The sequence below is a fragment of the Lissotriton vulgaris genome, chromosome 3_1 (assembly GCF_964263255.1).
Source record: "Lissotriton vulgaris chromosome 3_1, aLisVul1.2, whole genome shotgun sequence".
NCBI classification, from domain to species: domain Eukaryota; kingdom Metazoa; phylum Chordata; class Amphibia; order Caudata; family Salamandridae; genus Lissotriton; species Lissotriton vulgaris.
The window spans coordinates 1104795102-1104810147 of record NC_141689.1 but is presented as its reverse complement, the minus strand read 5'-3'; the positions used below and the strand labels follow the sequence as shown (position 1 = coordinate 1104810147).

The 15046-nt window shown below is 43.3% G+C and overlaps 1 protein-coding gene across 1 annotated transcript in view; it reads left to right on the top strand.

Annotated features, from left to right (window-relative positions):
* Window positions 1–15046, top strand: part of LOC147727494 (alcohol dehydrogenase 1-like) — a 288449-nt gene that overhangs the window by 174889 nt on the left and 98514 nt on the right. Inside the window, exon 4 of the mRNA XM_086961571.1 lies at window positions 2601–2688. Coding sequence (XP_086817697.1) covers window positions 2601–2688 — 88 coding nt within the window. The remainder of the gene's footprint in view (window positions 1–2600; window positions 2689–15046) is intronic.

The window sequence follows — 15046 nt, the reverse complement described above, 5'->3', positions numbered from 1 at the left end:
TTTTACAGAACCAGCCTTCTCTTTTTATACTAAATATTAAGCTTCAGGCAAGAATTCCTCGTTTTACAGTTGGTCATACAAATATTTCTACTACAAAGAAAAAGCAGAGTCATGATGACAAGCCCACATTTCAGTTTGTCCAGTTCATGATAGATTACCCGGCAAGGCCCAGAACTTTCATCAGATATCGACGGACCCCTAATAAAATCGGGCACCTCCTCCTCGTAAAACAGATCATAAAGAAGAAACAGGGACAGGTGTGTGTGTGATTAGGCATAGCTTGTGTGCGATGAACGGTTTACGACATGTTGCGCCTTGATACTAATCTTGTTCGGCCACTGGGAAAGGAACTGCCCGAACAGGTTTGGCTTGAGGCAGTGGAGTCAGCTCGCCCAGGTCACAGAGGAGTCAGCAAAGGTGTACGTGTCCTTTCAGATCGAATTCGGCCTTAGTCATTTGACTATGTAAGGGCAATCACAGAATGGCTGCCGCTCACAAAATGGAACCCGAGGGTTCAAGACGAAAACTACGATTTCAGGGTGATTTCATCACTCGATCATGACGCAAATGCTTATGTATAGTATTTAAGCCATTTCCGGTCTGCTAGTACCAAAATTGTCATGGTACGATGATATTTATGACACGAGTGTAGAGCTTCGGTACCACACAATAGCAGGGTCCAGAATTTTCAGTACCACAGGGTGAGCCAGGCACACGAGGTCCATCAGCCCGGCTCTGTCTGGAGTAGCTCTGTGTGTAACAAGCCAGGAAAGGCTGAAATATGACGATGCATGGCCCATTTCTGTGGCCCATGAACACTCCTGCAGCCGTCATCCCCCCAGCACCGTTCGAGCGTGCCCCAAGGTCAGTGAAACTCTTGAGGATGGGCCCATCCCCAAAAAGTGTACTGTGGGTGAGTGGGCCCAGGGGAGCAGTGACACCACCCCATGTTCCTTTGAGGGCAGGTCTGTGTTGAGGTCAAAGAAGTGGTGACCTGGGTGGCCCCAAAGAGCTCTGAACTTGCCAGAACTTGGGGAAAAGTTCTTTTTTGCGCATTCTGGGATGTAACAAACTGTGGAGGGACCGCCATCAGAGACTGGAAAGATTTAAAAGAAGCAAATTCATTTTGGTGATCATGATGTTTCTGTTTTGCATCGTATGTGATAACTGACAAAGTACTTACATGAGAGTTACCGTAAAGTATCTAAAAGGAGCACAGATGCTTCTGTGCCCTAAATTTTCATGATGCAATCATTGTGAGATTTTCTCTAAACCTTCATTATTTGCAAAGTACTTATTTGATTTATGTCGTTTTGGTCATAATACTGCAATCTGTTTTTTATAATCCTGTTTGGAGTGTCTTTTTTTTGTGAGATCATTGTGTTACTGAGTGAGTGTGTTGCACAAATGCTTTACACATTGCCTGTGCAGATAAGTCTGCCTGTTTTTTGCCAAGCAATCAGAGGTTGCATGCAGATTATCTTTGGTGTGTATCTGACTTACCCTGTCTAGAGTGGTGGGTTCTGCCTGGCTTGGGTGCATACCTTAGCCAACCAAAAACGCCACTTCTAACAGCATCCCATTAAGAGACATATGTAAAGCAGCTACTTGGGGCCCGATTCACAGAACTAACTTAAGACAAAATCCTAAACTTACTACTTTTGGTATTCACAGAAGTTAGGATTTTGTCTTATGTTTGTTTTAAGACAGACTTAAGACAGACTTAAGACAAAATCCTATCTTAAGTCTGTCTTAAGTCAGTCTTAAGACAAACTTAAGACAAAATCCTAACTTCTGCGAATACCAAAAGTAGTAAGTTTAGGATTTTGTCTTAAGTTAGTTGTGTGAATCGGGCCCTTGGTCTCTGATTCGCAAATTTGCATTGAGAGTGTATTGATGTCTGCGGTGAAATGTCAGCAAATCTCTGGAAACAGTTTGCACCACCTGCATTTCACTGCACTTTGATTCTTCACTGTACGTAGACTCAATAATGCTTCATATTCATATCACATCATCTTATGCTAATTAATGGCAGAAGCATAATCTGAGGTGGAGTCTATGTCCTGATGCATTGTACATTTCAGAGTTGCTATAAATCACCTCGAAACCAAAAACACTTCAACAAAGACAAAAACAAATTAAATATATTCAGAACCCAACACTGGATGGCAAGAGTGTGCACAGCATGTGACTGACAGCACTACAAACTACAAATCGATGTTTACAAGTAAGTAACGTTTTCCTTTTTGCTGTTTTTGTACTTGTAAATACTGACTACCCTGCTCATTCCCGGAAAGCTGTGAACGCTCAAGATTCCTTTTAGTACACCAGATTTGTTTATATTATTCAAAAAAGTAGATTTGTTAGAAGTACACCTGCGAGTGTAAATTTACGATTTTATTTGAAAATACGGACCTGGCTCCTGATTTTAAACTGAGGCCAGAATTACACAAAACCACACTCATATTGCACTCATTGCAGCACATTGTTGCTATTCGCTCCAGCTCAACTGATATATTTGACAGTCTGGAAGGTGTTTATTAATTTCTGTTCTAATAACAAACCTTGTATGGTAAAATATGGTATCCTTCTGTTTTTAGGCGACAAAGTTATCCCACTCTTTGTTCCTCAGTGTGGAGAATGCCGATGCTGCAAAAGTCCAAAGACCAACATGTGTATGAAGACAAAGTGCGTTTCCTTTTATTATAACACTTTAACAGCGTGTATAGATGTAATTTTGTTAAACTGTAATTTATATCAATGTATTTCCATAACTGCATCACATTTTGTTTTCAAATCTTGCGAGCCTTTATCAGGAATGACTCCACCCACATTTACAGCTATATTTCCGCCCTAAAAATGTAAAGGGCAGGAGCAAATGTGTTTGCAATTTGTGGATAGGAAGGGGACTACACCCATACTTAATTAGGGATGAGGTTTAGGAGTTTAGCTACAAGGGGAAATGTGTTCCATGTCAAAGAAACATAACAAGCAAGCATTGACAAAGCCAAATGGTCTGACATTGGCCTTTTCCTTTAACAATGATTTTTTTTATTTCGTGATGGTTTTTGCAAAACTTTATTGTTGGTGATACTGGTCCCCCATCAATTAAAAAAACACTGGCCGAAAAAGCACATGTTGCCATGGTTGTCCCTGATACTTAGGAAATCTACTTGTTTGTGCTCTTTGTGAAATGACAGAATGCCATTACTGAAAGGGAAGTCAGCCAATAGATGCAGTGGGCTGATCAACTGCCCTATGCCTTATGTTATAGGCAGTAGAAAAAAATCTGAAAGACACAATAACATACCAATGGATGAAGAATGCTGTCTAAAAGCTCCCATAAAAGTTTAAAAAAATGTCTGCCACAGTGTCATTACCCACGTGTGCATGCATGGTGAGGCAAGCGGATGTGTACATCATCATGCTGGAGCGGGCCATACTGTAAAAGCAATGCCTACCATATTAATATGTGATCATGCAGGGACTGGCCATTTGTTACGTTTTTTTGTTTTTGCTAGTGTTGTGCACCGGCAACAACCTTTTAGGCATGGCCTACAGAAAGTTGTAGCTGTCTTGCCAGCTCATATTTTCCCAAAAAATCATAACAAAAATACAATCATGTATAAGGAATTTCAGTTCACCCTGTTTTGCCATTTGGTGGAAATGTGTCCTTCCTGCAGGGTCACCTCGGATTTATTGCCTTTTGTCTGATACCTATTTTGTTTTGGCTGTATAACTCTGTGCACCCCTGCTAACTATCTTAACGTGCCATCAGTGTCACATTTAATTTACATGTGAGTCCCTAGTACAATGGGCCAGTAAATTAAATACTAGTGGGCGGCAGCACTCTTTGTGCAACCCACTGCAGTAGCCCTCTAAAGCATTTCTCCAGGTCTGCCACTACAGACCGGGTATCCAGTTTTAAACTGCCAATTCGACCTGGGTAATTAAACCTTTTGTCAGGCCTATTCTTTCCTTTTTAATACTTATTAATGACCCCTAAAATAGGCTTTTAAAAAAGCCCATAGGGCATGGTATATGGATTTTCTCAGTAGGACATGTATATTTAATGTTTACATGTCCTGGTAGCGAAAACCCTCAGAAATCATTTTTCACTGTGGCAAGGATTGCTCTCTCATAGGTTAGCAGTGACATACACTATTATATTTCATAAATGGTACATTCTTTTTGGAAATTGCTAAAAAAAAATATTTCAAGGACTAGTTTCAATAGTATTTTAAAATTATATTTACCGGTTAAGTTAAGTTTATTTTACTGTTTTGGAAATGACACTTTTAGGAAGCTGCCTTTTTCTGCCCAAAAACGAAATGATTTCCTGCCCATGTCCAGCTGTCACCTGACCCTTGATGGCTTCCCTTTGGTGAGATGCGTATTGTTCCCAAACAGTGGAAAAAGGAATCTGGGTGTGGGGAGAGGGTCTCCTCCCTTGACAGAATGGCCTGGGGGCTGTGCCCAGACACTTTCTGAGTTTCAAATGATGCCTGCCCGGTCACTGACAGATTATGTTCCCACCCAGGCCTTCCTCCCTAACCAGTGGGAGGGAAGGAACTGGCCAGAACTGGTTCAAAGGTTGGACAAAGGATTGCCTTCCACCCATAGGCTGGCATTGAGAAGAGATGTGGACCCCACAGGCCTTTCTTCAGAACACTTCTGTATCTGCGAAGAATCAAAAGAAGGACTGTCCTCCTGCCTGAAGAACCTGAAGGACTGGACATGTTTGGCTTGAACTCAGGACCCCAGATGTGACTCTAAGGAACCGCCTACTCTGATCTTCGGAGACACAACAAGCTTCCAGAGGCCTCTCTGCCTGTAACTGCCCAGGTGACCAGTTCCAACTGGACCTGCCCTGGACCTTGCAGATGAAGTGAGTTCTAACCCCCAAGTGGTGCTCTCTACATTCTAGACCCTTGGCTAGTGTACTCCTCCTGTCCCCAAACTGCAAGCAGTGGGACTTTAAATATTTTACCAACTTTCTCCCTGGAGAACCGATAGAGACCGGGATCTACGTCAAAGCCACAGCCTTCGAATGGCGGTAGACCTTAGCTTGCCAGTTTGCCCCATGAAAGGAGATCTGACTCCCAGGAACATTTCAAAGTCCAAACATTGAGGGCTTTACCAGAACTGACGCCAAAGTCAAGCCCTTCCTAGGCACTGAATTTGGGGCCCGATTACAAGTGAAGTGGTCGTAAGACTACCGCACTCCCACTGGCAGTCGTCTGTCCGCCGCATTACAACTTTAAAAATGTTTGCTGGAGGACCACCAGCTATGCCAGGGAACAGTTGTTCTGTGTCCGTGGCAGAGCTGCACCACAATGAAATCTGCTCAGCGGGACTTGTGCAGTCCCCCTGAGCATATTACGAGTTCCTACACTGCCAGTCATTTCATGGCAGGAGTGTCCCCTTAAAAAGGCTGGTGGTGCAGGAAAAAAGCAGGCCATACAGGACCCCTAGGCTCCCCCCGCCATGGGGATGCATCCAGGGGGGCACAACATCTGCTCCCCTGTCTGTATTCCTCAAAGTTCCAGCAGGGCATGGACATCACTGTCTTTTGTCTCAGTTTACCTTTGTGAATCGGGCCCTATGTAGGTGGAGTGGTGTGCCTCACTGGTTAGAGGCGGCAGACCCGTAAGCAGAGAACGGCCCGGGACCAGGGTTCAATTCCTGACTTGATAATTCTTGCCTCGGTGCCTACTCTAACCAGGGAACTCACTCGGCAACTCTGGGCATTAAGCTTGTCTAATCTCTACAACGGCTCCCCCGCCGCATTACAACTTTAAAAATGTTTGCTGGAGGACCACCAGCTATGCCAGGGAACAGTTGTTCTGTGTCCGTGGCAGAGCTGCACCACAATGAAATCTGCTTAGCGGGACTTGTGCAGTCCCCCTGAGCATATTACGAGTTCCTACACTGCCAGTCATTTCATGGCAGGAGTGTCCCCTTAAAAAGGCTGGTGGTGCAGGAAAAAAGCAGGCCATACAGGACCCCTAGGCTCCCCCCGCCATGGGGATGCATCCAGGGGGGCACAACATCTGCTCCCCTGTCTGTATTCCTCAAAGTTCCAGCAGGGCATGGACGTCACTGTCTTTTGTCTCAGTTTACCTTTGTGAATCGGGCCCTATGTAGGTGGAGTGGTGTGCCTCACTGGTTAGAGGCGGCATACCCGTAAGCAGAGAACGGCCCGGGACCAGGGTTCAATTCCTGACTTGATAATTCTTGCCTCGGTGCCTACTCTAACCAGGGAACACACTCGGCAACTCTGGGCATTAAGCTTGTCTAATCTCTACAACGGCTCCCCACAGACACCGGGGATGCCTGGTTTCTGCCTGGTTTCACCTTGGAGATACCCAGAAAGGTCCCATCTCACAGGGAAAACCAGGACGGATTCCCCAGCGGTCTTCAGCGCCAGGACACTCCGATGGAGTCACAGTGTGCTTTACAAGTACACCCACATGTATATAGTATATATATATATATATATATATATATATATATATATATATATAGTTATAGTTGTGACCTATTTTCCATAGGAAATCCCCATCACTGGACGGAATTACACCAAATTAGGCAAAGAGGCAGTCCTTGGTTCAGACTCGTGCCTTTTGCTTAAATGGTGTAAATCTGTTCAGTAGTTCCTGAGAAAATTGCAAATATAATTACATATATATCTATGGACTCGATGGATCTGCGCATCTTGCGCACACTCTAAGCGCACCATCCCTATCACACGCTGAATGCTACTTGGCTGTCAAGGGGTTGTCAACATTCTAAACCAGGCAGCCATTTTGTGCCTCGGTAGAAGCGAGGATCTAGAAATTAGTAGAACAAGTGTTCAAAACGTATAAAGGGGGCAGATAAGAAATATTTTGACCCTCTAGATCTGCTTAGGGGGTCCCACAAGGACCCCTAAGGCCCCCCCCAATTTTTTTTTTTTTTTGTTGAAAAAACAGAGAAATGTGCGCTGGGTGCATAGATCGGCCGTAAAAAAATACAAACGAAGCGCAGGCTCCTGTGCTTCTTAAAAAATTAACTACCTTGGAGGGACAAATCCCGGGGTCTAAAATATTACATTTGATGGGGGTTCAGAGGGGCCCTGTAGCCCGGGGACCGCCATTCCTCGGTGCTACAAAATAAATGGGTGAGGGAGCTCATAGGTCCCTCTAAGCCCCGGGGATTACCGCCTTCTGGGGCTTTTTATATTTTGGGAGGGGGGGCGTGTGGTCTCCATTCTGGAGCAGTCAAAAGCTTTGGGGAACACCACCCCCCAGGAGCGGCTCCTGCTGTGTTTTGGGGTGTCTACTCCCAGGACACCGCTGTTTGTTATGGCAGGGTGAGATTCGAGGTTCCCGCTCTGTCATAGCAAACTTGAGGGCATATTAATTAACAAGTGCCATTTTGCCGCAATTTTTTTTAAAAAAAGCCAAAAATGCAGTGACGCTAAGATGCATTAACGCATGTTAGCAGCCGGTTTGCTAACCGCTCGCCTCGTATCTCCAATGAGTTGCAATGTAGGCATTCCCAGTGGCAAGGTAGGTGTTCCGATGACAATATAACATGGAAGAGGAAGGTCTGACAACAGCGTTGTATTTACAAGACGGCCCTGGATTTGAGGATCAATAGCAAAACTCTTGGTAATTGCGATTTAGGTTGGATCCTAACATCTGTTCTGAAGTAGACTTAAGCATGTTTAATATGAAAAGTGGATTGATATGTTAAGTCCACAGTCTTATATTAAAAAGCTTTTCACTTGCGAACATGAATTATCGCGGTATTTCTCGCGATATTGTGGGCATATTTACAAGGACAGCATTAAATTATTGTCGCTTTAGCGTTAGGAAAGTGCCGTTAAAGCAGCCATAATGGGCTTAATAATAGGCTTTTGAGAATTCATGAGAATTCCAATAGAAGCCCAGGTTTACACCAGAACATTTTAACGCTGTCCTTGTAAATATGTCCATTACAGACTCCTAATTTTACAGTACAAAAAAATATCACCTACTACTAATTTTTATTCTTCCTCTGGATCCCATCCCATGGGTGTATATTCAACGTTGGGGACTGTGGGTGGAGGCCCAATGTCCCTATGGTGCCAGTCAGCTCCCTGCGTCCTTCGGAAGCCACCATTACTTTACCACACGGGGACCTGGTAATATACAGCTCCCGTGGGGAAAAGCATTCTGCTTTGCATTTTAAAAGAGAGAGTAGGTTTTCGTGTTCTCTCTTTCAAAATGCAAACTAAGTTTGCTATGGCAAGACGGGAGCTTCGGCTCTCACCCTGCCATAGCAAACAGCAGTGTTGAAAAAATCTTCCAGTAAAACAACAAAGGATTTTGAAGTCCATTATCACTGTTTTAGCTGTAGTTTGCTGCAATGAAATCAGCGATAATTTTAACGCCGTCCTTGTAAATATGCCCCTAAGTTTTGTAATATCGACAATCCCGTCTCCCATTTAAATAGGCACGAAGTATTTAGTGAAGTGCACACTGTGAATCGTGAAGCAACACTGTCTAATTGTGATCGATATAGAATTGCCCATTATTGAGTACAGAGTAGGTAAATTGTACATGGGGTTTTGTAACGTCATGGGTTTTCTACCCATGACGTTACATGGCTTTCTACCCTACCCCCAAACTGCTTACTGCCTGTTACTATAGTAAAAGTTCAAGGAACACTTAACTGAGCACACAGGTCACACGTTCACCATACAATGTTGCTAATCCAAACAGTAGCTGTGCTGGACTTTTCAAAATTTTCCATAGGAACTGTTAATCGCAGCTACAGACTCTGGTAAAGAGCTGGTAAAGAGTTAGCCTCAGTATTATACTTCTAGTTATAAACATAATTTCTAATTTTCATTGTTAAATCTTCTCTAAGCATATGATTATCACACTAAATAATAGTGAAATGTCAGAAAAAGAAGACGTATACACTCATTTTTTTTATTAACTTTTATTTGAACAAAAATAAATAAATAGTAACTTTAACATAACAGTATAATAAACAAAATGTGAGATGGACTCTAATGGTAGGAGGGTAGGTAACCTGCAAAACAAAAATGAAAATAAGTCTTCAAAATTAGATCGATGTGACTGAATGAGGTCAAAGATCATAAATTAACATAACACTTGGCAAAATTGGTTATTCGCACGTGTGCAGTGTGCCTGAAACATCCCACCCCTCTCATAGGCCCGAGTTGAAGAGGTGTCCGTAGGGAAGTGCCTGCTGGGTCAGATCTACAGTATGGTCCAGCAGGTCTTTAAAATGATTCAGAGATGAGACAGAATTAGGTGCGAGATCACGTCATTATGCAGGACAATATTGTTTATTTACAACGCAGTTAATGGAAGGCATTGTGTATCTAGGTCACTCGGCTTACCTTTTGTAAACACTGTGTTCAACAGAGCTCACAACTTAAGTCCCGCTTAGGTTCTATACTGCAGACTGTAATAAAATTCAGCCTTGATTTATTTATCTGCAGAGTGGATAAGCGCGTCCATAACTTGAAAAGAGAAAGAGAAACAATGTGAGAGAGAGGGAAAGAGAGAAAGAGAGAAAAAACTACATTAAAAGTGTGAGATCGAAAAAGTAATAGATGGAGCAGGAGAGGTAGTGTTGATACTGGAGAAAATCTTCGTAGCTCACCTTTTTGCCTCAGGTGTGTCCAAGCACGTGCCAGTTCATAGTGCACCCTCAAGTTTAGTGATCTGAAAGATAGTATAAAGTTAGCAATTACAGAGTACATACAACTGCACAAGTATATTTGTGCGTTATGCTTTTGGACACTCAGGATACTGTATTACATCAACTTCCACTGCAAGGAGGTGTCTGTGTGCTCTTTTTCTCCCACAGTACTATACCCCATGCACTCCCACTGCATAGCGGTGAGTTCTCGTTACTGCTTACCCAGGCTGTTGCACCACATTGACTCCCAGTGTCTGGAGGTGAGTGCCCTTTCTTGCGCACCCAGGCTGTTCCAATCTATCCACTCCCACTGCCCGGAGGTAATTGTACATTCGTACGAAGTCAAGCTGCTGCACACTATCCACTCTCTCTGCCCACAGGTGACTTCTCGTTGCTTCAGAAACAAGCTTCTTTGCTCACCTTGTGCCATTGGCGTGATTCAAAGAGGGTATACCACGTGTCAAAGCAGCCTTCGTATGCGTTGTTACGATGGCCACGCATCATCGCAGAATCCTCAAACGTTCAGCTTTGGAGTTGTTGGGAGGGGGACGCCAATTTGTGAAATGCAACCTGTTAGATATAAAGGAAGATAAGATTGTGCGCCATTTGTTTATCAAACGAGAGAGGAAGTGAGAGAGTGACTAAAAGAATGTTCGCAGCTCATCTTTCTGTCACTGGTGTGTCTTCCACCACGTGCCGGGACAGAGTGCACCCTGATGCTCTACATCTAAAAGATAGTAAAAGAAAGATGTTATGATTGGTAATTGTCACTATCTTAATGTGGAGTAGAATAACATCGCCCTTTCACACACCTTCCCTCCCGCATTAAAAATACAACTATTTGTACAGTTCCAACTTGTTTAATGGGCTTCGATTTATGAAGAATTAGTAGAGTAGTAATGTTTTCCATCTGGCTGTGAAAACAAGTGGTGCGCAGTGATACATGTGTTTGTAATCATCACGAGCGACTGACTTTTGACCGACTATAAAAACTTTCCTGCTATAGGAAAAAAAAATACAAATGAAATAAGATACGACTGTGTACGCCTAAATCTTACTGCTCACCTTTTTTACGTTCTACATCATGCAGTCCCGTTCTGTCACTAAGAAGTCTCATATTTGGTGCTGAATCGTAATATCGCAATGGGAAAGGACATACTCGTGCACCCTTATCATCGCAGGTTCCTCACCCGCTCAGTCCTTGCAGTACCACTTACTCAGTGACCAAAGAGGCCACGCATGTGGTGGTGGGCCCCTGTTCGGTAGTTCGGGCCTACATGCGCCGTCCGAACCACCAGGACGGGCCATCATAGCACTTGCGATGGAAGCAACTATAAAATGGCGGCAGAGCACGTGCGCCCTGTCTTTTTTATTGGTAGGGTCACGTGTGTTGTGACACATGTGCTGGATGGGTTCTACAATGGAAATCTAGGTCATGTAGCGTTGTTGTGTTTTCCTGGTAGCGTAAGCGGATTGGGCTGGACTGACGTATGCAAGTGCTACGCGAGGCTGTGAACGATGACTCGGGAGCTATGGGCGTGGTTCCGTCGTGAGAAATATGAAAAATCAACTGATTTGTGTGTCCGTGTGGTAGTGCTGCCATCACCCGGGTCTTCAACGCAAATGTGTCATTATGTCTGTAAAGTACCACAACATGGCCAACATAGAAGGTACCGGGTATCACTGACCTTATATTTATCCATAGTTGCACACATAAACGATGGTGGACATGATGCATTTCTGCGAATATGAATGTTTGTTGTACATTCAGTGGAGTGTTGTAGCTGTAGTAATACAGGGTTATGAGAGCTTTAGGTTGCAGTTTTTGGCACATGAAGGGCAGCTAATATATATACGTATCTGGTCATTCGGGTATACTGTTGAACTTGGTGCTGGAAATCAGTGTTCAAGGCGCATCCACATAGTGTTATTGTGGAGAAATGACGTAATCTACACATGCCTAAAAATGTACTCTAAATACGGTGCTCTTGTAAATTGCTGATATAGTTTTGGGCCAACTTTGCGTTATATAAATATGCTAAAAATAAACAATTGCGCAATAGCACACACTTATACATTTACTATACACTTTCTTTGCAGTATTGTAATGATCCAGTTTGTAAGTTCGTATTTGTAGAAAGAGCGGGAGAAAAGTATATAATTGAAGTTTTTATTACTGGCAGAGGTAAGATGGTTGCATACGCTGTTTACAACACAATATAATGTGTTAGGGCTCAGGAGCAGTATTTTACAAACATAATAAATACACAGACACAGATAGATGAAGTGGGTACGGGCACGTGTGCTCGACTCCATTTTAATACGTTGCTGTTGGTAACAAGAGGAATAGTAATCATGATATAATACACAGATATTCAATCATAAACGGTATATGACTTCTGCTGTACAAAGGTAGGAGCACTATATGTGAAATAATACACAGAAGATTCTATCGTAAAGGGTTCATGAGTTGTGGTGCAGCAAGGTAGGGTCGTTTTGTGTGGTGCCTGCGATGATGCGTGGTTCAGGCAGACCACAGTGGTAAGAATGCCTTCTGGCTACTGAATTGTGCCTAAATAAGGCCACGTGGCGATTATTTATGGTGCACTGAGTTAGTGGTACGTCTGGTGCTCAGTGTGTTGCCTACTGGACTGCATCATCTGTAATCACGATTGAAATAAAAGATGAAACATGTATGGAATAGATTGTCGAAATATGTATGTTTCAGGGACATTATAGTTCAAGTTGTGACCGGTGGTGTCCGCAGTGTAGACTGCCATTGAGTGTGAGTTTGCCCTTGCAGCTTGAATTTTGTTATTCAATTAAACCTAGAACGGATATAATAGAAGTTTTTGAAGGAAGGCTACTAAAGGGATAGCGTGTAGGTTTGAGGGACGTTATACTTTGTTTGGTACTGTACTCTGCAAATAATGAATGAAGAGTCAGTTGAATTCTGCCTGAATACGGCCATGTGGCGATGAATTATGGTGCACTGAGTAAGTAGTACCTTTGGCACTGAGCGTGTGCGTTACCTGCGATGATGCATGGTCCGGGCAGGCCGGACTGGGGGTAATGTTTTTTGACTACTGAATTTTGCCTTAATAAAGCCACGTGGCGATTATTTATGGTGTACTGAGTTAGTGGTATGTCTGGTGTTTAGCGTGTGCTCACCCTGCGATGATGCGTGGTCTGAATGGGCTGCACTCAAAGCATTGACTGTTGCATACTGGACTGCATTAACTTTGAGTGGAGAAAAAAAACTACCATCGATGGTTATCAATTGCTCTGCAAACTAGGTCTACTGATTGCTCCCCATAACAAATTAAACAATTGCACTTCACGCAGTGCATTCTAACTTTCTCATAATGGAGATGTATATCTGGTGGCGATGTTGAAGGTGATGCCCCAGAGGTACTTGGTTTTGCTGGTGGTGGAGGTACATTTTGGCACAGTGTTCTACATTTTTTGTCAGCATAGTTCACAGGATGCAGCGATTGAAGTTGCTTGCACATGCTAGCAGTGCCACAGGAGTATTCTTTTTGTCTCTGCCTTAAATAAATCAAGGCTGAATTCCCTACTGTCTGTAGTGTAGATCCAAAGTTGAATTCAAGTTGTAAACCCTGCTGTCCGCAGTGTGGATCTTTGGCTGGACTGCATCGTGTGTAATCACGATTGAAATAAAAGATTAAACATGTATGGAATACATTGTCAAAATATACATGTTTCAGGGACATTATAATTCAGATTGTGACCTGTGCTGTCCGCAGTGTAGACTGCTATTAAGTGTGCGTTTGCACTTGCAGCGTGAATTTTATTATTCAACTAAATCTATAGCTGATAAAAAAGAAGTTTTTGAAGGAAGCATACTAAAGGGATATTGTATAGGTTTGATAGGTGTTATACTTAGTTTGGTATTGTACTCTGCAAATAATGAATCAACTGTCTATTTAATTGTGAGCTCTGATGACCGCAGTGTAGGCAGGAGGCAGCGGTTAGCAAGAGCCCATGGCCACGTGGGGTTGAGTAGAGCTGCACAGTATTGGTAATTTAGTGTGTCTGCAGCCAGCGATGATAAGTGGTGCACTGAGTTAGTGGCACCTGAAACAACAAGGTTCTGTGGAGCCTGCGATGATGCGTGGTCGTACTGATAGTAATGTTTTTTGTCTTGTGAATTCTGCCTTAATAAGGCCATGTGGTGATGATTTTTGGTGCACTGAGTTAGTAGTACCTTTGGCGCTTAGCGTGTACGTACCCTGCGATGATGCGTGGTCGGGGGAGGGGGGAGGCACAGTAATTGGAGTAATGTCTTTTGTCGATTTAATTCTGCATTAATTCCATTTAAAAGTGATAGTATGCCTCATTGCTGACATAAAACTGTTCACTCTTCTTTGCGATGATTTATGGTGCACTGAGTTATAAGTATCTTTGGTGCTGAGCTTGTACGTACCCTGCGACAATGCGTGGTCCAGGGCGCCGTATTCGGACCAATGTCTTTTGTCTGTTTGATTCTGCCTGAATACGGCCATGTGGTGATGAATTATGGTGCACTGAGTTAGTAGTACCTTTGGCACTGAGCGTGTGCGTAACCTGCGATGATTCGTGGTTCAGGCGGGTCTCACCGGTACAATGTCTTTTGCCTACTGGAATACGTCATGTGCAATCGCCATTCCACCTGAATCGTGAGCCCTCACACTGTAGATCGAAAGCAGTAGTCAGCACTGATATCAACAAATTATTTTTGTCACTTATTTTAACAAAATCTGAAAACATACAGTACAATTATCTCTGCCTTAAATAAATCAAGGCTAAGTTTCCTACTGTCCATAGTGTAGATGCAAACCTGTATTCAAGTTGTGAACCCCGGTGTCCGCAGTGTAGATCGAAGGCAGTAGTCGACACAGACATCGAAGAATGCTTTTTTGTCACATACTCTAACAAAATCTGAGGACACAGTACAATTGTCTCTGCCTTAAATAAATCGAGACTGAATTTAATGTTGTCTGTAGTGCTGATGCGAACCTGGTATCAAGTAGTAAGCTCTGTTGATCGCAATGTAGATTTGAAGGCAGTAGTCATTACAGACATTGAGGAATGTTTTTTTGTCGCATTCTTCCACAAAATTGTCTCTGCCTTACATAAATCAAGGCTAACTTCAATGCTGTCCGTAGTGTAGATCCAAAGTTGAATTCAAGTTGTGAATCCTGTTGTCCGCAGTGTAGATCGAAGGCAGTAGTCGATACAGACATAAGCCTGCGGTGCTGTGGCGCTGAGTTCGCAATCAGCCTTTATCGAGGAGGCACGTGGTCATGGCGGCAGCCACATGGCAGAGTGAGGACCTTCG